Consider the following 26,229-nt stretch of genomic DNA (forward strand, 5'->3'; position numbering starts at 1 on the left):
TGAAGGTTTTGACCCCAAGGAGGGTAATTTCCATACCCAAATGCTAGTTTATTTGGGTGCCAGAAATCAGATTGTCTTTATTAACAAGATATGAATTTTCGAAAAAATGTTTGTATGTCGTATGCGTAAAAATCTGAAAACACGTAATCTATTTCTCAATAATCAATGACCTACAGTAACCTACAATCATTAGATAGTCATAGAGAATTTTTATTTCTATGGTTGGGTGGGGATGTTTTTTTTCGTTGCCTGTCGTCTGCACTTGCTCATGTTTTGTTTTGATTTGGATTTTAGTCTTTGTATTGCGTATTATTATTGCTCGTTGCAACAGTATTAACTTACTAATTCTGGTTATCCCCTGAGTATATTTTGATAGTTCTGTAAATAAAATAAAATTGTTTAGTTATTATTTTGTTAGGTGGTTGTACAGTATCCACTTTACTCTACGCTCAAACAATTTATATGGCTATTGTTTTAGAAATTGTCCTTAAAAATCTTACTAAGACTTCCAGCAAGTGTTTCAAGAGCTACTTACGATAAAGAAATTGTGGATTTAGGCGTAGACCACAATTTCTACAAGATATTCAGCAATAAACGTGATCCCTTGCAGAGGTATTTGTAAAAATGGTTGTTGAAATCCTTGATAAATGGCATCTTGGAATATGTGCTATAGTGGTTGTTTTAATGCAGTTGACATTTTTCTCAATAGCAGCTTACTTCCAGTTTGACAAACTTACTGATTTTGCTGGTGGAACAAATTTTATAGTTGTAGCTTTGCTATCATTCTTCTTTGGACAAGCCCATTTCAAGCCAGTAAGTACTACAAAAGGTTTAATAATTTCATTTCAACTCATAGCCTAAAGGTAAGTTCTTGTTACATAATATGTGTGTTTACTAATGGCAGCTTGGTTATTATTTCTGACACCCAACTCACCTGAAACGTTATATAGGCTAAGACCTTTTAAAACTGTTCCTGGACACCAACTCTACAACTTTCTCAAATGACTTTTGTTGCAGAGTGTTGAAATATGATTTGTGAGAATAACTTAGTTCATTTTGGTATCACATGTGTTCTGTATAAGTTAGTTGTCATGGATACCAGATGTTGTTTGTGGAAAGTTATGTTGTGTTTTTGCATTAAGTAAAACTTGGGGTAGGCCTACACTTCCATATCTGTTGGCACAAACAACCGAATGAAAATATCGATCAATATATCGATTAGGCCTATTCGATATATCGTTTGGTTAGTTAGGTAAAGTTAACCTAACCTAACTAACCAAACAATATATCGAATTAAACAATCGAATAATCAATATTACTCATTCGGTAATATTGGAACAAGAAACATATTTTATTAAGAAATTTCAAGTAGGCAACAATTATTTATTTAACTTTTATTTACACGGCACTGATAATTTCTATAAAAAAGAGTGTTTAACACCTGGATTAAGTTATATAGACATTGTAGGACTTCTAAGTATATTTAAACTATGTCTAGAACTTTATGTGGAATTTGCTCTAAAGGGGTGAGGTCATCAGCAATATTTTGCACTAGCTGTGAAAAATGGTTCCATTTTAATTGTTTGAACTTGAATTATTCAAGAGTAAAAAAATTTTCAATTGAAGAACTAAAACAATGGCAATGTACTGAATGCCTAAAAAGTACACAAAAAAATGAACCAGATCTGGAAAACGACTTTCAACGAGAGGAAGTGTCTTTAGCAGAGGAAGTAGACAATGTGTTGTTAAAAGAAAATGAAAACCTTAGGCAACAGTTACATGACGCAAAAAATAAAAGCTCGTTTTTCGAACTTCAATTGGAAGATGATTTAAAACAAAAAGAGGAAGAACTGGAAGTAATGAAAAAGTTTCATGAAGACAAAGTACTTGAGTTGGAGGACAAAATAAAGATCCTCGATGACAAACTAAAAAAGGAAAAGGAATTGAAAGAAATGATAATATTACAAGCAGAAGAAGAAAAACGGGTCCAAAATAATAAAAACAGTAGGCCTACTTCTAATCCAACAACAACAACAGTGAATTACAAATGCATGGAGTGTCAAATACTTAGAGAAGAAACAAACAACATGATGTCATCAATAAGAACACTAGAAACTATTATATCACTCTTAAAAACTGAAAATAATAATTTAGAAAAAAAACTACATTCTATGGAAAATGTTAAATCTACTTGTTTAAGTTGCTTCCCCCCTCTAGCTACTCAATCAAACATTAGGGCTGAACCTGAAAGTTTATCTGACTGGCAGGAAGTGAAAATCTCCAAAAAAAGGCAATCTCCAGTTAAAATAACCACAAGTACACCTACAATCAATCTCAATAATCGCTTTGATGCTCTTTCTAAAATCCACGAGAACAGTCAAGAAGATGCCATAGAAATAGTTCCATCCACAACCATGAATCAAACAAATAAAACTGGAATCAATAACGTCAAACAAAAAAAAATCAAGAAAAAAACAAAAATGCTTTTGTGTGCAGATAGCCATGGCAGGGATCTCTCGCACCACCTGAATGAAAACACAAATTTGTTTGAGGCAGTAGGTTTTGTAAGACCAGGAGCCTGTGCTAATGAAATCCTAATCGAGAAGAATATTGACGGAGAGGAGCTTAAAGAAGATGACTCGTTGCTAATAATGGCTGGTTCAAATGACATCGCTAGGAATGAGGCACAGCGTGCCCTTGATAGTATATCAAGAACAATCTTACAATACAACAAGAAAAAAATAATAGTTGCAGATTTTCCAGTAAGACATGATTTAGCAGAATGGTCTTGCGTGAACAAGGAAATCAGGAGGACAAATGAAGCTTTGGAGCAGATGTGTTGTCAGTACAATAATGTAACACTAGTAAAGGTGAGCTCAGCTGAGCGTAAACATCACACAAACCACGGGCAACACCTAAATAGAACTGGTAAGAGATGGCTGGCCAACAAAATCATCGAAGCGACTTCTGAATCTCCTACAGCAACGAATGATGCCCCTACACCACAACACAATGATGACTTCTACAAGGTACGGGAAGAAACGTCGCAGGATGTCATCCCCATCACAGACAGAGAGACGAGCCGCAGGAGTCCACATCCACAGGGAAACGACCAAGAGATGACAACACCAGCCAAATTAGGTTAGGTAGCTCTAGTTTAGATTTAAAGAATAGAAATAACTTTGACTTTTTAATGCATATAAATATTCAAGGAATAAAAGAAAAATTTGATGACTTAAGCTTAATTTTGGATCAGGTTAAAGAAAATACTTTGATTATATCTTTAAATGAACATTGGCTATCAAAAGAAAATATAGAACTGTTAAATAAAATTAATGGTTTCTGCTTAGCAGACTACTATACTAGGGAGAATGGTGCAAGAGGAGGTTCAGCAATTTTATTAAAACAAAATGCAGGTATAAAATATAAAGTTAGAAATGACCTTAAAAAGTTTAACGAAGATTTTTATTTTGAATGTTCCATCATTGAAATTCTAAATTTTGTTGAGCCTACAATAATTGTATCTTTATATAGAGTACCATATAAGTTCACATTAGCTAGTTTTTTAAAAAATATGCAGTTTTTATTAAATAAGTTGAAAGGGAGGAAAAGGTTAAATGTATTGATAGCTACTGATTGTAATATAAATGTATTAGATAATAAGGCTTGTGATGGATTTTTAAATGTTTTACATTTTAATGGTTTCAAAGTCAATGTTATGGAGGTAACAAGACCTAGAAGTGGAACTTGTATTGATAATATTATTACTAATGAGAAACATCAGATAGAGAGAATTCATGTTGAGGATATAGGTCTTTCTGATCATAGTGCCATATGGGCCACATTACCCAGATTTAAGGATAAGATCAAAATTAAAGAACAAACCTTTAAAAGATATTTTACTTCAAGTAAAAAAGCTGAATTTAAGAGTAAAATAAAAAACTTGAAATGGAAGGTAGAGCTTGGGAAAAGTGTGAACGATAATTACAACAATTTTTTAAACGATTTCATATTGACCATGAATGAAGTGTTTCCACCTAGACCTAGGAGGGTAAAAAATAAAAAAGAAATACAGTGGGTGACAGAGGGGATAAAAGTTTCAAGTATGAACAAACGGCGTCTCCACAGAGAGGCTAAGGAGAGTGGGTGTGCCGAGGCGCAAAGTTATTACAGAAATTATAGAAAGATATTCAAAAAAGTTGTTAGAGCAGCAAAGCGAAGGGCAAATGATAAGTACATCACACAAGCGAAGTGTAAAAGTCAAGCATCTTGGAAAGTAATTAAGAATGAGTTAGGAATGAATACAAGGAAAAAGAGCGTTTTGACAGAAGTACTAATTGACGGATCCATAATAAAAGACCCCAAAGTTATTCCAGATTATTTTAATGATCATTATCTCAACATTAGGAAAAAACTGAATATTAAAAGTTCACCAGAAAAAGCAGTTGACAGTTGCAAAACAGGGATAAACCCAGAAAGTTTGTTTTTTGAATTCAGAGAAGTAAATGTTCATGAAATTTTAAAGATTATACAATCACTACCAAATAAAAAATCTACTGGTTGGGACGAGATTCCTGTCACCTTAATCAAAGAGTGTAAAGATTATATAGCTATGCCAATCTGCACATTAATTAATCAGTCACTGTTTACAGGTGAATTTCCATCAAAACTAAAAATATCAATTGTTAGGCCAATTTATAAGAAAGGGGATAAAAACTTGATTGAAAACTATCGTCCAGTCTCATTGTTACCTGTCTTTTCAAAAATATTTGAGAAAGCTGTAAATCTTCAATTACAGGAATATCTAGAGAAAAATAAATTAATAACCAAAAGTCAACATGGTTTTAGAAAATCTCATTCCACCAACTCAGCACTCATCTCTCTAACTGACAATATTTACAGGGCATGGGACAGGTCACAGACCACTGCAGCAATTTGTTGTGACCTGTCAAAGGCTTTTGATTGTGTAGACCATGATGTTCTGTTAAAAAAGCTAGAGGTACATGGAATCAGAGGGTACAGTCTGAAATGGTTTAGATCATATTTAACTAAAAGAATACAAAAAACATCATTAAGTATAGATAACATGACGTATGAATCAAAATATTGTACTGTAAATTCAGGAGTCCCTCAAGGATCAATTTTAGGCCCAGCTTTGTTTGTAATATATGTTAATGATCTTCCAATGAATATAAAGACAGATATAGTAATGTTTGCAGATGATACTACAGCATTAATTAGAGATAATAGCACAGAAAAAATTAAATTTACAGCAGAGACAATAATAAAAGAATTAGAAAATTGGTTTAAAATAAATGGACTGTTGCTGAATGCAGACAAGACAAATATAATTCACTTCAGAAGTATGCAATATAGAGAGGGTGAAATAAAGGTTACAGTTGGCAATGATGATTTGAAGAATCAGAAGTCTGTGAAATTATTAGGGGTAATATGTGATGAAAATCTGAAGTGGCATGAACATATTGTACCATTATGTAAGAGATTAAATAGCATTTGTTTTAATATGAGTTGCCTTACACACTGTATCAGCATGGAAACAAAACTTATTTTGTACTATGGCTATTTTTACCCACTAGTGAAATATGGAATAACATTATGGGGCGCAACAAATTTAATAAAAAATGTATTGAAAGTACAAAAGAAATGCCTAAGAGCCATGACCCTCAAACAGCCTGGAAGCTCATGTAAAGAAGTATTTAAAAGTTTAAAAATACTTACAGTACCATGTATCTACATTTTTGAGGTTCTGTGTCATGTAAAAAATAATTTAAATTGGTACTCTATAGAAAAAAATAGCCACAATTACAATACTAGAAACCAGAATTTGCTTATATACCCTCATCATTCTACAACGTCTTTAGAAAGAAGTATTCATTACATGGGAATTAAATTGTTCAATAAACTTCCAAATCACTTAAAAAACACAGCAATGAGTCCAGCACAATTTGCAGATAACATTAAGAGTATTTTGATCAGAAAGGCCTATTATAAAGTTGACGATTTTCTAAATGACTCTCAAATGTTATAAGCAGGTCCTGTTACTTCCATAATATTTTATAGGGTAAAAAGTTCCTTCTCCATGTTAATCTTGTTGATTTTTAAATGTTACATATTTTATATATATCGTTTTTGTTGTGAAATTTTAATGAAGACCTCGTTATTGACTAAAATTACATGTTTTGTACATTTTTTATGTTTTATTTATAATTAAATTCTATAAATCTTGTTATTTAGTTTTAAGCTTGACGTTATCTTTTTTATTAAACCTTTTGACTAGTCTATTTAAAGAGTTCCTCAAATGTTAAAAACTATTTTATTTATTATTAATAAATACATTGTAAAAAAAGGACATTATATAATATTAGAATATTAGACTATAAGAAGAATGACGAAGCACCTGTGCATTTATCTAAAACCTCTGTACGTTTATGTGCTAATAAACATGATTTGATTTGATTTGATTTGATTCGGTTGTTGTGCCAACAGATATGGAATACCTAATAACTTACACCTTTTGTCTTTATCATTCTACACAATTAAAGTCCTTTAACAACAGGGAATAGACTATGATGAAACATTTTCACCTGTTGTGCGTTACAGTTCGTTTAGGTTTCTATTAGCTCTTGCTGCTGAACACGACTTAGACATCGATCAAATGGATACCAGATGTTGTTTTTGTGGAAAGTCATGTTGTGGTTTTGCATTAAGTAAATCTTGTACCTACTACACCTTTTGTTTTATCATTCTACACAATTTAAGTCCATTTTACAATACCGAGACTTGCTGTAGACGCCATGCCTAGATTACTAGACACCACGCCTTAAAAACTCGCTAAAACATTGTGACAGGGCAGTTTCCTTTACTAAACACCTCACCGAGATTACAGCTAGAAAAAATTATCTTTATCTAATCAGCTGTTCGTAATTTTATAGATGTCGTATTCTCAAACAGTATTTCATTAAATGACGTATGCGGTAAACATTGTGAGAAAATTTGATAGCCTAACAAATCGCACATAATTGGGTTTTTGAACATTGGTTTTTTTATTTCAAAAGTAGTGAAGGCATATTTTGACTAAAGACACTCGCCAATCCAATGAATACAAAAAGACTATTTGAATCCCGATCAATGCTCTCGTTTTTTCAGGAGAAGGTCGTGTAAAATGCCTTCTGGGCCGGGACAGACGGACAGAAATTGAGATAAAACTTGTTTTTGGCTTCTTTAATGTAACTTAGGCCAATGAAACGTAAAAATAAAAAATAAATATATATTCTGAGCTCTAGGCCTAATGAGTTTTTTTCAGATTTGTAGGACATGAGCACAATAGAAAACAGTAAGGAAATAAAAAAATCCTATAGCTATCTTTAGAAATGTATTAGTTCCGACCTTCAAAGTTCACAAAAATTGCCTAACTCTGTCAGATGGCAATAGTAGCTAAATATTTGTTGTTGTTGCAGAGTTACGATAGTAGACAATTGATGGTGACTGCTTTTGTCTGTCTTTGGGGCGTGAGACTCTCTGGATATCTCCTGTATCGAATATTGCAAATAGGCAGAGATGCTAGATTTGATGACAGAAGAAGTAACATTATCAGATTTGGAGTGTTTTGGACGTTTCAGGTGAGCCTATTACAATAAATACAGGACATGGTAGATTTTAAATTACCATACCTATTCAATCTTCCTATACACAAAATGACACGCATTGTACAAAATTCGACACCAGGCTTCCGGCATGTTGAGCCTTTAAAATTTTTTTTTTTTTAGCATGATAGGTATTTGATTGTTGCGGGAAGGTTCTAAGGCAATTTAGCCTTTTAAATTGTTAACCTTTTAAACCGGTCTGATGACTGGTTTGAGTGGTCAAAAACCAATCAGGATTGTAATTCATAATTTGTATTGTCATGTTTACTGTATATTTGTTGATTAACAAGTGTTGAGAAAAGTATTTTATTATATTTGCGTTGTAGTGCCAAACATAAAATACTAATCAAGAAGTTATTCAAAATATAAATAAAAGCTGTAGAAAAATAGAAATAATGACATAGGTACCTATGTTTCGGCGGTTATTTAGCACATTTGATACTACATGTTGTGGATTGTCTGACGAGATACGTTTAGCCATTATTTGTCATATTAACGCAATCCTGGGGCTATGAAAATTAATTTTAAAAGCTGAATGCTTGTATGGGTTTTTTATGGAGGGATATGCCCAATAATGAGCCAGTTTTTTGCCTGTAATAAACTAGTTGTAGATTTCTTTTAGGCCTAAATAGTTTCTATAATGACTTTAGGTTTAAAGTCAATGTTATTAAAATTGTCAAATATAATCATCTGTTAGATTTGTAAAAATTTAGTGTAGGTCAATTATAAATGATAGTTTTCTGTTATCAATTTACAGGCAGTCTGGGTGTTTGTGGTGAGTTTGCCTGTTATTTTCATCAATTCTCCTCACAACTCCATCGCTCGAGGAGCTCCCAAAACAATGACAACTCTCGATTCTACGGGAACTGGGATGTTTTTCACTGGTCTTCTCATCGAAACATATGCCGATCTGCAGAAGTTCTCTTTTCGACAAGATCCAGCAAACAAAGGAAAATGGTGCAATGATGGTAATGAAACTGTTGATATAACTGTCTTATATAAAGTAACACAAATTTTATATCAAACTAATTTAATATTGTAACTAGCTGTGTGCCCGTTCTACGCACAGGGATCGGTACTTACGTATTAAACGGAGGCCACATTTTGTCAGCGCGCTGCGGCGGTTGTGTTAGGTTGGGTTATCGTAAATATTATGTGTGTACGACTTTCCTCGCTTCGTTATGAATCAATACTAGACGAGTTATACTTTCTATTATGATAACCCAACCTAACATAACCGCCGCAGCGCGCTGACAAAATGTGGCCTCCGTTTAATACGTAAGTACCCAGGGATCTTATAGTAGTCAGTTTAATGTGACAAAAATCACACAATGTTGGGTTTTTGGACATTTGTAATTTTATTTTTTAAGTATCCTGGTAGGTAGGCCATTTTTCTATGGAAAAGTACCGGTATTAAGGATCGTCGTTGAAAAGGTTGTTATGAATAAATAGGTAGGCAAGAGATGGGCTATGGGCCTATTGGCTGTATGGTCCAGCGATTGCATCACAAGGTGAGTAGAAACAGAAAGTGACACATTGGAAAAGCGAGTTTAGCATCATCCGTAAACCTCTGTTACAATCACCCTCTGCAGTTGTGATTATTTTACTTTACACTTTACACAATCGCCATTGAAGCGCTGTCAATGAGTGGAAACCTTGTTTGTAAGCTATTGGCGACGATCATTAAATGTCCCAGCCCTATACAACACTGATTGAAGGTCTTTTTTCTGGTTATCAAAACTCAAGAACAATTTTATACACAAAGAAGTTCTGGTTCCTGACCTGGATGAAGCCTAGTTATTTAATTTCATTTACGGTTACACTATCATATTGGACTTGCGATTAATTAAATCTGTTATGTAAGAAAAACGTTTTTAATCTCACTTGGTTGGGATTTGCTTTCAAAACCTGAACAGAAATGGTTGCGGTATTTGTAAACAACATTTGTAAACATATCAGTGACAGCTAGAAAAAATAATCTTGATCCAAACAGCTGTTCGTTATTTCATTAATGATTATGTGATAAAAACTGAACGAAAATTTGACAAAAATCACACAAAACTGCATTTTTGAACATCCTTAATTTTATTTACAAAGTAGTGAGGCCTTATTTTAATGGCTAAAGACCAATCCACTGGCTCTTGCCAATCCACTGAATACATTAAAATGTCTTGGATCATGATAGGTACACTTGTTTTCATGGAGAAGATTGCGTAAAATGCCATCTTGAGTGTTACAGACAGACAGAAAGAAAGACAGACAATCAGACAGAAATAGATATAAGACTTGTTTCTGCTTCTTTAATGTATAAAACCAAAACGTAAAAATAACCTAAAAATATATAACTCTGACCAATGTACAGACAAAACTCTAATTTTAGCGAATTTCCCATATAGGGAATAAGCTATTACCGTAGTACTCATGGTAAGACCTAGACGCGGGACCGATTTTTTTTTTCATTTTGAGGTCCCTAGAGGCCAAAAACACCATCCGTTCGAATTCATATATATATATATATATATATTTATATATATATTTATATATATATATATGTGTCCGTTAGCGCGATAACTCGAGCAAAAATGATCCGATTTTGATGAAATTTGGTACTAACGTGTAAACCTACGTTTATTCGAACGAGTTCGCGATCCAGCATAATCGGACCATGGGAACAGGGGTTTATGGGGGGTTTTATGGGGTAAAAATGTGTTTTTCCCATTTTTTACCCTAAAAACAAAAATATTTGCAATTTATTTCTAAACCGTTTTGTAGAGCTTAAAAAAAGAAATAATTTAGTATATTGAAGCGCTGTTGTATGCCTAACGGTCACGGAGAAAATTCAAAAATAGTTTAATTTAAAATTCCCATGTTATTCTTATGGAGAAAATAAAAATTGTTTTAGTTTACTTGTTTATGGATATATATTGATAAAATTTGGCAAATTTATTTATTTCATCCCATACTATTCACGTATGGTCAAAAAACACTTTTTACCTTCCCCGTAGCAGCAAACCTAAGCACTTGTTAAATTTAATGTTATTTAAATAGGGAATAAATATGTCTTATTTATGGAAATATTTGAGTAAAAATGTAATCAGACAAGTTGAAATTCGCTTAGTCTGCAGGTTTGCTGTGGCGGGGGTATTATTTACATAGAAGATATCACAAAACTGTCTTCATCACAACTCAAGACTGTTTTTAAGTTCTTAAAAATTATCTATTTCCAATGTAATCTTTTCCTTCGACGCGCACAATGTACTTTCTCCTCCTTTGTTAACACTTACTACAGACTTTTCCATATGTAGCACAGTTCTTGGCTCCCCAGATGTGATTCTTTCCACAAAATATGTTTTCCATTTTTTCAGTTTCAGTTTTTAATTTTTTTTAACTTTCGAAGTATTCCAACTCAAAAAATAATTTGTGATTTTTTCGACCCACTCTAATACCCAGCCTTGAGTGGGAACCCTGATAGTGTATTCATGATAGACCACATGTAGTAGGTTACTGAATTCTAGTGATTTTCCAGGGCTCTGGTCAATGTCAAGACACCCTAACTACTTTGGTGAGATCTTACTGTGGTGGGGGATCTTTGTTATCTCTCTGAACGTCATCGACGGACCGGAGTGGGCCGGAATAGCCAGCCCGATATTTACAACCTTTATCATCCTCTTTGTATCTGGGATTCCTCTCTTGGAAAGATCGTCAGATCAGAAATATCGACAGTGAGTTTTTATTGGTTATTATATTACACTTTAGTTATAAAATTTAGTCGTATACATAATTAATTTAGCAGCACCACTTCACGAGGGTGAGCCTCTTTCATCGTTGTCCCTAGGCCGTGACAGAATTCTGAAATTAGCTTTTTCCTGAGGTCGTTAGAATTAGAAACATCCACAGGAAACCATAGCTGATAGAAGGCTAAAGGGCCAATGAAAGAAGAATAAGAAAGATTGAAAGAAATGTAAAATTTTGGTTACATAACTGTTGGAGTCGCTGATACATTACTTAGTGCAATTTGTTTGTACGATATAACTATTGCCAATAAGATCAGTTTAAGTGACTATTTCTTTCACTGCAAACAAACACTTATGATGAACCAATACATCGCAATATTAGTTCCAATCGCTTAGCACATCCTAGCAGTTTTCAATATGGCATTGGATAAAGGGTCGTAGCACCTTTGACTATTGATACAACTAGACATTCAACCCCCATGTTAAAGCTGTCGCCAATTTGTAACCAAATTCCGGCGTAGTTGATGTGAGCCAGCGACAGATTGTGCTGATCTAAAACTAAATGATTGATTTCTGTCTGATACACAAACCTTTTTACCAAGTCAATCTCATGGAATGACTTATTGTGAGCTATAGCAACTTTTACGACCCATTAACTTGATCAGCAACAAAAAATATGGTAGAACATTGAATTTTAGACACTAGATCATTCTGTGTCTGGCCCACACAAATAGAAAATAGTATTAGCTTTAAAGCCTGACACTTGTTTAGACTAATTTGACGAGATCTATTGTAAACAATGTATTTACTTAATGGTCAATAAATTTCTTATTCTTATTCAACTACCTTTTTTAAAAATAAAAATTGGCGACAGCTGATCCATACAGATTGTATGTCTACTTCAGAATGAAATATTCAATATTAGCACTAAAATGGTTATTTTTTTTTAGTTTGGTATGTATACTTCTCATCCTGTTGCAGCATCCCCAAGTACCGGTTGTACAAGCAGTCCACCTCTCCGCTGATTCCAATACCGCCCGGTATCTACATGGAGGTGCCGTACTTCCTCAAGTTCCTGCTGTGTTTCGAGTTCCCCCTGTACAACTGGATGGAAGAGAAGGAGGAGGTTACGCCGTCTTAGCAGCCAAGGTCTGCACCTGGCAGTGAGCTGATACGCCTGTCCAACGCCAACACGCCACTGCTCTCGTGCACCTCTGTCTAACTCTAGCGCACAGGTAGAACGCTCACCTCACACCGCTTCTAAGTTCACTTTCTGTCTTATTTAATACTGTTTTACAGTCCCAGAGTTGCAATATGACAAATAATGGCTAAAATTTATGACAAAAACAATTTTCAACATTTGAACTTGTAGATGACTTGTTGTTTTGGTGGTAGCTTGCTATATACGCTTCAATAGTTATTCAAAAACCCCGTCATCATCTTAAGCATCAGAATTAGTTAACACAAAAAAAGATTTACAAACAAAAAAGCCAAAGTGAGCTCTCGTAGGTATAGAATTAACACACTTTCATATTGTCACAGATAGGATTGTGAGGTAGACTATTACGTACTGATGTAGTCTAAGGATTATCGTCTTATCAATACCTGATACTGAAATAATTTCGATCCAATTGCAGTAACAGACATACAGTGGTCTATATTTACCGTCAAAACATAGTAGTCTTCTATGTTATCTTCAAGTTCTCACGTTGATGATTTTTTTACTGGTACGTATTAGCCATTGTTGTTCTGTCTTAATACAAACAAGTACAATACAATTTTTTTTCAAGAAATTATTATCAGTGATGAAGTGGTGTTCATTTCAGTACCAAAAGTGGTATTTCCCTGTAAGTGCTCAAGTTTCTCGTGTGATGTGGAACTGACGCAAGTAACAAAAAATTTCATTGTTCTATTTTGCATCATGTGGGAGTAATTAGAGCTTATGTTGAAATACCTCTTTGAGAACAAGTTATGAATCATCATGCTATGATGTCACTTCATCACGATACAAGTAAACATTCAAAATAAACTTAAGAAAAATCAAAACTAATACCCAGACAAAAAATTAAGACTAAATATCAAAGTACATTAGAATTTTTTCACCTTTCAATTTAATTGTCAATAAATAAGAACTTTATACAGGGTGCGGCAAAAAAACCGATCAATTTTCTGTAGTGCACTGTTCAGCGACAGGTCGCTTGAGGGTGGTGGGGGTAGGCTCGTTGAAAAGCCTACACACATTATCTGTAGTCATAGAACAGTGGTGGACTTTAATTTACAGTCAACTCTCGTTAATAATCAAAGTTCCGCTCAAAAATCTCTTGAAATTCTTGGAATTTAAAGATCTTTTCCTTCTATCCCTGAACGGTTGTGGCTACAAGAGGCAGGACAGGGGATGCTATATGAAAATATCCATTTGTATTTACTTAATAAACAGAATTAATTATTTAATTCTATTAGGCTATGTTATTAGGCTATCAAGTCTAAGTTGATAGAATTGTGGCTAGTCATCTCATAGACATTAAATTACAGCCCACTTAAAAGTACATCAGTTACATAAATATTTTCAAGAACAGAGATAATTTTGTTGAAATACCTCTTGACAGAATTATTGTTGTAATATCTAATCTAAAATTAGGGAAAAGGTCACTTTAGCATCACAATAAAGTATGCCAAACTTGACAATCCTAAAAGATTGTACCTTAAATCTTAATTTAAGATTACGCTTTTTAAACCATCTTCATGCTTTTGCACTGTACAAAAAAATAGAATCCACCATTTTCTAGAATTTGTGTCACTAGTTCTTAATCAGGAGACATGAATTTTGCATTTTAATTATGTGTTGTGTTAGTAAACTATTACATTAGCCTACTTAGCTCTGTTATGGTCCAGTATGCCATTGGGGGAAGCTATCGCCAACATCTGATGTTGAAGTATTTCTGCACTCTGTTTCTTTTGTTCTTTGTCTGGAATATTGTGGTAAAGTAAACACTATTATTAATAAACGGTATCAGCATTCTGACACATACTTTCTCCCGTAAGTTTGTCAACAACCTTAATCACGTGTAAGCGGTGAGAGTAAATATACGGAAATGGGATTAGTACAATTTTGATCATAATTTAAAGGATTATAACATACATCAAAATCGTTCAGGCCATTTTTGTGAAAATCCAATTTTCCCGTTATTTTATGGGGTTTTTATGGGAAAAAAACATAATCTACAATAACTTTTGACCGGTAATTTTTACAGAAATGGGATTTGTACCATTTTGTTCAGAATATAAAGGACAATGACATACTAAATTCCATTTTTGAGAAAATCCGATTTTTCCGGTTTTTTATGGGTTTTTATGGGAAAATCCCCATTAAAAATCAAAATTTCAAAAAAATGAAAAAAACGCCTGGAGATACCATGGATTAGAACCTACATACCAAATTTCATCGAAATCGGACCACAGGTGTAGTCTCTAGCTCTGTACACATCCAGACACACAGACTCACACACACACAGACATCACTTCGAAAACCACTTTTTTGGGTCCAGGGGGACCCAAAACGAATATATCCACTCAAAACTCAAACTCGAAAATTTTGACGAAAACAATACTTTCTCCATATAGCCTACTATGGTATAGGGGGAGAAAGTCAAAATGATGCTACTAAATAGCATAAGTGTGTGTGTGTCTTATGGGTTTATACAAATCGTTTCCAATTAAAATTTAGGCTATACTTACAAATAATGTAGAACAAAGAAATAATTTTAAAAAGTAAAAAAAAATCAAACTTCAAACCAAGTTAGGCTGATTGTCGATACAATGGATTTTTCAATTACTTGATTCAAGATTTACATTGAACAACTGCAATGCTAGCCCAGTTAAGAGACAAAAAAAAATCTGAATTGCAGACAGCTTTGTTTTTCTTGCACAGGGTACTTAAAATCTTACGCAAACACGATAAATACTATACGTTCAACATAGAGGATGTGAAAATAAATTCTAACAGCTTAACTTTTTAAATGATCAGAGATATTTAATTTACCAAACATAACTTTCTAGAATCTAGTAGTTTGGCTGTCAAGATGACTAAAGTATTCTTTCTCATTTTATTTCCTCACAGGTTATCATTTTGGAAATTTGTACTAACATATTTTGTTATAAGTTCAGTCAGGCATTTGTCCTGATTCATTTGACTCTATTAAATATGTTTGATTTCTTGCAATATGATCCTAGGACATTCTAATGAACCTCAAGTTTCAGTCAACAATGAAATCTTTTGATTTCTCAAATATACTTAAAACTTTTTCTCAATCGGAAAGAATAAAACTTTATTTTCCACAATCACAGTGTTCTGTTGCAGATTTGTCTCCTCCAGTCAGTGGATATGAAGAGTATACAATTTTACTTTAGTAAGAACTATAGAATTTGTTAGTTATCAAGTTATTTAGTCTTTAAGACTTTTGATTTTGGTTACTGAGAGACTTAAATCAGCCAGTCCTCACTGGCAAAGACTCATTTAAGTTAAATGCTGATTCTAGTATGTATAACACTAAAACAAAGATTTGAGTTACTGAACCAGTTTATTTTTAGGATTAAACATTGTGGAGATAGAAGTTTCAGATGTCTTCCTTAAAATAGCTCACGATACCTAAATGAAGTGAGGAGAAAGGAAGAATAAGAAAATTAACTAATTTATCATTGTTCAAGCATTGAGAATGATACAAAAATAAGTATTATGTGATTTCTAGTCAGACGTTTCGCTAAGGTACATTCTACACTAGCAAAGTTTTATTTCTTTTTCCATACTAAATCATAATAATAACTTCTTAATCAGATAAGTATTTTTTTTTTATTTTATTTTACTTTCCGTAAATCATAGTGATGTCACTTTGATGGCGGACGCAAGTAATTTTCAGTCATTTACTTCCAGTTCTAATCATTTCTTCCGGTGAATGTAGTTCAGGAAGAATGATATGTTTTCGCCATTCCAATATCGTTCGAGGGTTTTTTTTTTCTTCCGGTGAGTATAGAATTTGGTTTTTTTTTATCAATAGAACCTTTTTATCTTAAAAGTTCATGTAAGTTTGTTACACCTTTTCAGAAAATCTCTACCAGCCTGTCAATATTGTTGCATATCAAGTGAAATCTAGTGAAATCTGAGTTTTCCGTCCAATTTGTCTTCCTCTGATTCACTGCCCAGATTCAAATTCGTTATCCTTTGCTGAATCACCATTGGCCAATGCTTATTAGTACCTGTACAAAATTTAAAATGGGAGGCAAAATTTTCAGTTACATTACTCACTAAGCTTAAAACTGGCCTATGATAATTTGAGTTTGACCTAATTATTTATTGTTTTTAAAGAGATTTTAAATGCTCATTGACTTTATTCAACCAACAAGTTTAAACTACAAGCAATAAACACAATATTACCAGGGCAAGGAAAACGGGTTTTTTGAAATCTCTGATTTGTTTAAAAAGTCGAACCCAAATCAATGATTAAAATCGTCATAGCGTGTAGATAGTTTTAATAATTATTATTCCACGAGTCAGTCTTTTTTGAGTTGGGGGTTTTTAACCAGCTTTACTCTAATATCAATGCATCAAAAAGTTGGTTGGATTAGAATATGGTTATGGTATACTTTAGTATGTTACCTAAAGCATTTAGTTTATTACATATTTTATTCGCCTTAAAATCCAGAACATGGTTGTTTCTAAGAGGTTGGTTCATAAGATATATTTTTCTAGTCACTTAAGGATGTGGTACTGTAATGGACAAAAATATACAATCATCAACAGGAATACGTCTGTATTATATGTTTGGTTCATTGCACCCTCTAAGGTTATGCGTTAAAATAATGTACTTAAGTAAGGTTACAGATTATAAAAATGCCAGTCTTAAAAAAGGTTATGAAATGTACATTAACATACATTTCCATAACAAACTGGTGATATTTATATGAAAAAACCTTTAATCTAATAAGTTATTAGACTGATAAAGTAAGAGGTGTTTATAATAACCTCTTAATGGTCAAGTAAAGGTTGATTCACACCAGTCCAGTCACAGTTTAGTCTCAGTTGCATCCGCATTCCTCAGTCAACTTTCCGTCAGTTGGTTTCAGTCAGTCTTCTGTCTCTAATATTTACAGTGATGTTGTAGTCAGTCAAATATTTTAAATTTAAATTTAAAACCATATACTCTATCAAATTCTCATCGTCCATCTTGTTGGTTGTTACAAACAGTACTCAAAATGAAAATATAAACTAAATCATTTAAATAACAAAAACACTATTTTCTAACTTCAAACACGTCCGAACAATCCAAAAATATCGCCTGAAATTGACTGACGGACGCCGACAGAGTGACTGAGGAATCTGTGCCGGATGAGTGTAGATGACGCAATAGAAAATGATGTTGATTATGATCACAATGTCCGGACTGTGACGTGCCGTAACTGATATGTGTGAATCCAGCTTAAGTCCCTCTAAGATTTATCCATCAGTCGCCCCTGCTACATATAGCTTTTTGCTTCACTAGCACAACATTCCATTACTCGAATATGAATTAAAATGCAATATAGCATATATCGTAAGAATTTTACATTAAAACAATACTCCTAACTAACTGGTTGTTTCCGTTTTGATACCGTTTGTCTTCAGTTCTTTACATCCAGTAGTGTTTTTATTTTATTTTTTTTAAACAAATGAAAAAATACAGATGATGCAGAATATACAATATCAATTTAATTTTTAAACCTGAAAAGGTTGTATTTTGTTAATAATGATGCTTACACTGTTTATTCATGTAAAACAAATTAATTGTTTAGTTACTGCTTGCTACTAGTTAACAGGAAAATATTTTATTAATAATCTTGTAGATGCTACAGATTACTAAATTAATAGTGTTACACAATCAAGACAGAGTTTATTGGGAAAGTTAATAATTTACATAATACTGCTGTAACTACCAAATCAAATATATTTAAGAACAAATTTTACATTAATACACTAGTTTTGACAGTTGATACATTCCAAAATATGCAACAAAGCGTATTGGTTAACTGATTTAATCTCTTCCATTTTTGAGTGGCTTGGGTCTATATTTTTGTGTTGCAGCTCTCAAGGGCAGGTAGCCTATAGAAGATCAAATGTACTTTGTAAAATAACAAATTTTGATGGTTTAATATTCCGAAAATGTTAAACATAGCTATAGGAAAAAAACATGCATGTTTGCTAAATGAATAAGCGTAGTTAGTATATAAAAATGATAGTACAAAAACATAAATTTGCTTTTCTATACTAAAATCAATTATATTGCATGGTTTTTGCACTTTAAAACCCACAAGTAACACTACCTGTTGAAATGCAATGTCATTTAACTGTGGTTCAGAAATTCTTAACCTACCACATATGGTAATTGCACCTTGTTCTTCTAGTTGTAGCGGTAGTAATTGATACTTATATGTGAGGCTGTAAATTTATACTAATACACTATAACACACATCACAAATCTAAATTGTTGTCTACATCATGAAAGTAAAAACTAAATGAAAAACTTCACTGCAAATCTCAAAGTAGACAAATGCATTCTATAATTTATGTCTTCAAAGAAGCCCTTGAAAAGGCTTTTGCCATCTCATAGCCCAGAAATTTATATCCTCACAATGTAATTTAGAATTAGAGAAAGGGTTAGATATCTGTAGAAAATAATGCATTAGACTGTGTAGACTTAGCCGACTTTAATCTACTCCACATTTAACTATTATTTTTTAAAGATAATTTTGAACTGATCGTATTTATTTTTATATGAAAAAGTATACATTATTTTTTGTCTAAAGGTTTTTTGGATGTGTGAAACTTTTATAGTTTTATAATACCCCAGATAATTTAAAAAATGATGAACAATACTTCTCTATAATCAACATTTTTATTAGTCCTTGCTATTTCCTCATTGAATCTGCTATTTAAATTTAAACATATTTGGATTCACACTGGCTATTTAGTATTTACTGATCAAAGTCATTGTATACTGTTCGGTAGGGTACATTTTGATATTAACCTTTGGTTTACAACTTCAACACATTATTAGTTGTCATGCATATGTCAGCCTGGTAAATAATTCAGAGTTGTCATGTATATGTCAGCCTGGTAAATAATTCAAAATTTATTCAGAACAACAGTGGCAATGCACTATATTTTTATGCAGTTCTTCCATATTTTTGTGGTGATGGAATTAGAGTTTTCGGCAGGAAACGAGCAGCTGGTCGTAGAGGGGTTGGGAGAAAGAGAAAGAAGTTAGAAGTTTGTGAATATATTCATGCAGAAAATTGTTTTGACCATTGAAGTTTGTATCGGCCTACTTAAAAATACACCATCTTCAGTAAACAACCCACAACTTTGTTTTCGTAGATGCTTAGCAATCTCATAAATTATATTTTGTGTAATATACTCTTTTCTTATAACAGTGTAAAATAGTGAATAATTTTGTCACTATTGACTGATGATACAAACAATATGATTCTATCTTATACATAAACTTTAGTCAGGTTTTTGAAAATAAACTTTGAATCAAAGCAAACACGAAATGGGTGTGCAAATGTCAATTTTATTTACATAATTATTTTACATTTTTGGTTTACTGTCTGTTAATCATTTTATGTACATAATAGATTATTGCAGCTCAATCTACCTTTAGTTTCTTCATTCAACTAATTTTTCAGTTTACAAAATCGTAGGTCCATTTTCCTAGCAATGAAATTGTTTTACTGACAAATTATTCTCTTCCCCCAATCTGCCATTTTCTCTAAATTAGATCTACACACTCCAGCTCGATCTGTAGAAAATCTATTATAGTGTGAATCCAAAAAAAGTATCTATCCTAAACACAAGTTCAAATGGCAGCCTGTGTAGTTTGTGCCAAATTTAACACAATTGACTTATGCTCCTTGAGGTTGTTCATGATTAGGGAGTCAGATTATTCTCAAGTATTGTTAACCTGTTACCAACAATATACTTAAGATTGTTACTTGATCCTATTGTTATGCCTATTATTGCTTAGAACTATTGTATTCCACATAATTAACCAACAAAGGTTGTTTGGAAATAAACAAATAGTGAAAATTAATGTTGTTGTTCATTTAACCTTCAAAATGTAGGAAACTTTGTAGATTTATAATGTTACATTAAAACCTTGTTAGATTCAGTTTTGATCAATCTTACTCTTCGATAAATGTAATTTACTCTAATTGGCTTCTAGATGCTATTTTCAAAGACCAAAGACAAATAATTAGTTAATTAACAGCACGATCTTTGGATTAAAAAGTCTAAACTTTGATAATTTAATTGGTATTTTGCTATGTACTTAATTAGTCAAAATTTTATTATCAAATGTTACTCTTCATTAGGAAACCTACACATTACTAATGCTTGTATGTGATCTCAACTTCTGTTTCTATTCAATTGATTTTTAAAATTGAAACAACACATAATTGATCACAGCCATGAGATATGGCTATCAAACATACTCCAGGGAAGTAAAACAATATTAAAAATGGTAACTTTTATTTCAACAATAAAACGATAACAAAAATATTAAACAAAATGTAAAATTTTTAAAAACTTGCAGAAAAACTGCAAACTAAGAAATTTAATCACAATTAATTAGTCGAGCGTTTATTCAAACAGATTCACAATAAAAGGAAATTTCCAAATACATACATGTCCAAAATAAATTACATTGGCTCATTGATCACTTAGGTATGGCCCATGAAAAGGATAAAACAAGAGTTGTGTTGGTTAAATTATAGCGTAAACGTGTAATGAAAAAATAAGTTTGTCAAATCTCACAAAGACGTCCTTGAATAGAAAACTACATGAGTTTCTAGTTACAACTATTTTATTGTTACTAAGGATAACACAACAGTATACCACAATAAGCACTCAGTTACCATTGGGCATGATATTTTTGGCATATACCAAATTGTATGTCTTGGTAAACATGTATAGGCCCTATAGTAAAAAATACTTGAAATCTTTTCTTCAAATATGAGAAGGAAAAGGCCTATTTTGTTTACACTTTCATTCCAGATTTTGTAAAAATCAGAGAATTCTTATAGGTTGAGAATTTCTAAGTGATAAATATTGTACCTACGCAATAGTAACAAATTTGAGAATAAAAACCAAACAAACTTGGTTTTGGGCTACTGAGGAGTGTGAAAAAATGACAGTGGTTTACAGCTATAATTATAATTCCCCAAATGAAAATTCGCTGAAAACATGGTAAAAGTTGAGATACAGTAAAAAACCAAATCTCTCTTTCACTTTACAGTATGTTTCTGTGATTCAAATAAGCCTTTCAATTTGAATTAAAACAATCTTTTGCATGTCCTTGTTTGTCAGAATCAGAATCATAATCTAACAGATGTATTACTTTTCCAAGGTTCATAATATATCATAGATTTTTAGAGAAATTTGATGAATTATTAATTCCGTGTTGCAAAAAAATCTATCGCAAAGTCAGTTTTTTAAAGGGTCTAATACATTAAAGTCCTTTTGATAATCTGATAGATAAGGAGTGAGGAGGGTGTCTGATTATCAAGATCTGATTCCTTCAAGCAGTATTGACTATCAAGGTTTAGGACAGTATAAAAACACAGTGAAGTTAAAAAAAGTAGCTAACAAATTATTTGCTAGTCAGTAATTAGCCAGTGACTTCAATTTATTATATGCCTACAAGGGGATGGGGATTCACCGATTCATGCCACTGCAGGCTTGTTTTGTTTCTATCAATAAGACTGCTGTCAAACTTAGCCCTACTTACATTAGTACACCATATTAAAAAAGTCAGACTATCGATGGATAACTGTAGTTGACAGGGCTGACAAGCTTCTTCAAATGTAAACAATCATGTCTTTAGTTGTTTTCTCAAATATACTCATCAAACAGTAATTAAATGATGTTTTTGTTTTCAAGTACTTGGTATATTTCATCAATACTATCAACAACCCAATCCTTTTCAATCGATGGAAAATCATTCAATACTTTGGAGTTGTTAGCAACAAGAAGTGCGTTCCAACCAACATTTCTGGCTCCCATGAAGTCTAATTTGGGGTTGTCACCGATGTGCAATATTTCACACTTTTTTATTCCAACATTCATGTCTTCCACAGCTTTGAAAATAGCACTGTCTGGTTTCTCACAATTTACTGAGAACGAAACTGTCACAAAATCAAAATAATGTTTTATGTTAAGGTCTTGTAAAATAGTCTCGAGTCTTGGGTCACTGTTTGAGATCACTCCTAAACGAAACTTTCTACCACTCAGTTCTTCCAACAACCGCTCTGCTCCGTCAGCTAACTTCCAACATTCTTTGGTTGAATAAATTTCTATTAAATCTGAAGATATTTTGTTAATAGTTGATGATTCTATTAAAACACTTCCAGGCAGTGAATCCTTGATAACTCTAGACACCAACTGTTCCCACCAATGTTGCCAACCTATCCCGTTGTTAGCTCCAAAATTTGGATGTTCAATTAACATTCTCTTGAAAACCAAAGGAAAGTTTTTTGTCAGCGTGCGAGGTTGTACATTAACACTGTATTTAGATGCGATTTTTGCATAATGGCTTCCAACAGTTCCTCTAAATTGGAGAAGAGTTCCAGTTGCATCAAATGTAACCAATTTAAGAATCATTTCTTTTATAAAATGCTACCTGTAAGTTAGCTGAAAACAATGCATAAGGATGTAAGTAAGGTAGATCGTATACCAAGCTAGTTTGGCTAAGGTAAATAAATTAATTATGGCTTAATATTTTTGAACAAATTTAGTTGGTGAGGGCAAAAGTCGATTACCGTACTAAAAAATGTATTAATTTTCCTTCGGTTTTACCAGGCTTTTATTTATTTATTTATATATTTGCCAACGGATTTAACACCAAATTAACAGATTATGATTACAAGTTGAGATATGCTCATTATGATTAAATAGCCAATGGTAATAATCGATAATAATTGTTATCGATGATAATAATACGCATGGAGGCGTAAATTTTAATTCTATAAATTGTGATGATTTTTACTTATTTTGAAGCTGTTTACATATTGACACATTGCTTATAGGGTTAAATTAGAGCCAAAAACCTTTGAAAATTTAAAATACTACGGTAATAGCTTATTCCCTATATAGGAAATTTGTTAAAAAGAATAATTAAAATTTTCTTTGTTTCTTGTTTCTCTTGAGGACCTTTATTTGCAACTAGAAAACTGAGTGGCAATTCAAACTCATGCACACCACCTTGTTGCAACCTACTTTACACACAGAATATTTGTAGTATAAGTTAAATTTCCATCACTCTCATCCAGGGTTGCCACCTGTCCCTATTCTGTCGGAACGGTATTGACTTTGGACCCCTTTGCTGTGTTTATATCTGTGTTAATCCTGGGGGGAGATGGGGCCCGTCCCGATTTTTCCCAAACCAAAGGTAGCAACCTTGCTCACATCATGTATAGTTTAGTGTAGGCAAGTATTTTATATTAACATATAGGCCTACATATCTTTTATTACTTTCTAAGCTACAGTTAGCATACTAAAATCTGGTAGAAAGAAATTGACCAATAGGCAATTATTTGAATAAATAAGTTCATGATAAAGCTGCCATCAAATTATAATGTGGAATGAAAGGTGTTAGGGGCCTATATAAAAATCCAATTAATTGCCACAAAAACACTTAATTACTATAAAGTAAAAATGTACATAGAGTCGCAAACACACTGGTTTGGTAAATCTATTAACTGCACTTTACTTTACGTCTTACACTCATTCAAATGAATATATAGTTTATTTCACTCGATATATCGAGTTTGGTTAGTTAGGTTAAAACCTAACCTAACTAACCGAATGAAATAATCGATTGAATAATCTATATATAGATATTTTTCATTCGAATGAGTGTAGGACATAAAGTAAAGTGCAGCCAATCTATTCCTACCTCAATATATTAGTTTTGAAATAATGCAGTAGGCTTGGATAAGAACCTCATTTGTCGTTTTCAGTGGAAGGTGGCTGTAAAACCATAACTTTTTTAGTAACACTAACTTACAGTTGGAGATTTTTGTCAGTTGTCACACAAAATAAATATTCAATATTTTTAATCATAGAATGATACTCTTTCTTTGAGTGAGGTCACGAAAAAAGTTAATACTTAGCTAATAAAATAACAACATAAATTGGTAAGTAACAAATGAAAATACTGTTATCAGAGAATGATGAGAAAACAAGACTTTTATTAATTAATTAAAGTCTCTCATTCTCCAACCATTTAATCGATAAGTAATAGAATGAGAAATTGCAATTGTAGCAAGATCAAAACAAAACAACGAAACGATAACGAAAACCTAAACAAAACAACTGATTGATTATTGAACTGACAGCCAAGTGACAGCTGGAGCTGGATTACTCGTGGTGTGGTGGACCAGGCTGAAGTTAGCTGTCGAGCATCTGACGAATGCTAGGTCATAAAACTGTCAGGAGGGAACAATAGGAACACTCGCTTCAACTTACAACAGACCAGTGCTTGGTCCTGGTTCTGTCCATGGTTCAGTCTTAGTGTGAGTAGACTGGTGATAATATTGACCCGAAAAATGTTTGTCTTACAATAACTTAAACAGACTGATTGGAAAAGTTATTAATAACTAGCCTATTCAGTACAAAAGTCATAGACAAACACTTAATTTTAATGTACAAGACTTCGGAGTTTCGTGAAAAATTCTAATGCCAGATCACCTGGACTAGCTGCTTTCACTTTACCATTTTACACTTTTAAATCTATCAATTTCGATTTGTTGATATGTGACTATCACACAATTAGATATATCAGTGTTTACTACTGATATATATTATCAAAACTCTTGACACTTTCCAGAAAGTTGATTTATCAAGCGTTGAAAATAGGTTTTAGCCGGCGATACGGCATGCGCGGGTCTCGGGATCTGCGAGTTAAAAAGTTGTTATTTTCGATTTGTTATTACGTAAGAACAAACAATGGTACCAATATGTGACTATCACACAATTGTAGATATCAGTGTTTACTACTGATATATATTATCAAAACTCTTGACACTTTCCAGAAAATTGATTTGTCAAGCGTCGAAAATTAGGTTTTGGCTCGTGATCCGACATGTGCGGGTCTCGGGATCTGCGAGTTAAAAAGTTGTCATTTTCGATTCGTTATTACGTAAGAACAAACAATGGTACCAATATGTGACTATCACACAATTGTAGATATCAGTGTTTACTACTGATATATATTATCAAAACTCTTGACACTTTCCAGAAAGTTGATTTATCAAGCGTTGAAAATAGGTTTTAGCCGGCGATACGGCATGTGCGGGTCTCGGGATCTGCGAGTTAAAAAGTTGTCATTTTCTATTTGTTATTACGTAAGAACAAACAATGGTACCAATATGTGACTATCACACAATTGTAGATATCAGTGTTTACTACTGATATATATTATCAAAACTCTTGACACTTTCCAGAAAATTGATTTGTCAAGCGTCGAAAATTAGGTTTTGGCTCGTGATCCGACATGTGCGGGTCTCGGGATCTGCGAGTTAAAAAGTTGTCATTTTCGATTTGTTATTACGTAAGAACAAACAATGGTACCAATATGTGACTATCACACAATTGGAGATATCAGTGTTTACTACTGATATATATTATCAAAACTCTTGACACTTTCCAGAAAGTTGATTTATCAAGCGATGAAAATTAGGATTTGGCTCGTGATTCGACATGTGCGGGTCTCGGGATCTGCGAGTTAAAAAGTTGTCATTTTCGA

The 26,229-nt window shown here is 32.8% G+C and overlaps 2 protein-coding genes across 2 annotated transcripts; one reads left to right on the plus strand and one right to left on the minus strand.

The window, feature by feature from the left end:
• Positions 1-323: 323 nt before the first annotated feature.
• Positions 324-20,517, plus strand: LOC128996011 (uncharacterized). Its single transcript, XM_054421124.1, has 6 exons — positions 324-813; positions 7,479-7,640; positions 8,422-8,632; positions 11,191-11,386; positions 12,380-12,633; positions 15,756-20,517. Exons 1-5 carry the CDS (start codon positions 625-627, stop codon positions 12,537-12,539), a joined length of 918 nt encoding a protein of 305 aa, XP_054277099.1. The 5' UTR covers positions 324-624; the 3' UTR covers positions 12,540-12,633; positions 15,756-20,517.
• Positions 20,518-20,937: 420 nt separating this feature from the next.
• On the minus strand, positions 20,938-24,761 carry LOC128996017 (rhythmically expressed gene 2 protein-like). The gene is made up of 2 exons (XM_054421131.1): positions 24,379-24,761; positions 20,938-23,114 (listed from the first exon to the last, which is right to left on the minus strand). Exon 2 carries the CDS (start codon positions 23,082-23,084, stop codon positions 22,341-22,343), a length of 744 nt encoding a protein of 247 aa, XP_054277106.1. The 5' UTR covers positions 23,085-23,114; positions 24,379-24,761; the 3' UTR covers positions 20,938-22,340.
• Between the last annotated feature and the right edge of the window lie 1,468 nt (positions 24,762-26,229).

The sequence above is a fragment of the Macrosteles quadrilineatus genome, unplaced genomic scaffold, assembly GCF_028750875.1.
Source record: "Macrosteles quadrilineatus isolate MER2022 unplaced genomic scaffold, UCM_ALF_1.0 Scaffold_5__1_contigs__length_97177068, whole genome shotgun sequence".
Classification (NCBI taxonomy): Eukaryota; Metazoa; Arthropoda; class Insecta; order Hemiptera; family Cicadellidae; genus Macrosteles; species Macrosteles quadrilineatus.

Excerpts from the sequence above, each read along its gene's own strand:
- LOC128996011 (XM_054421124.1), top strand. The coding sequence starts at position 625 with ATGGTTGTTGAAATCCTTGATAAATGGCATCTTGGAATATGTGCTATA. Across the intron at positions 8,633-11,190 it reads AGGAAAATGGTGCAATGATG|GGCTCTGGTCAATGTCAAGA; the intron begins GTAATGAAACTG and ends GTGATTTTCCAG. Across the intron at positions 11,387-12,379 it reads TCAGATCAGAAATATCGACA|CATCCCCAAGTACCGGTTGT; the intron begins GTGAGTTTTTAT and ends ATCCTGTTGCAG.
- LOC128996017 (XM_054421131.1), bottom strand. The coding sequence starts at position 23,084 with ATGATTCTTAAATTGGTTACATTTGATGCAACTGGAACTCTTCTCCAA.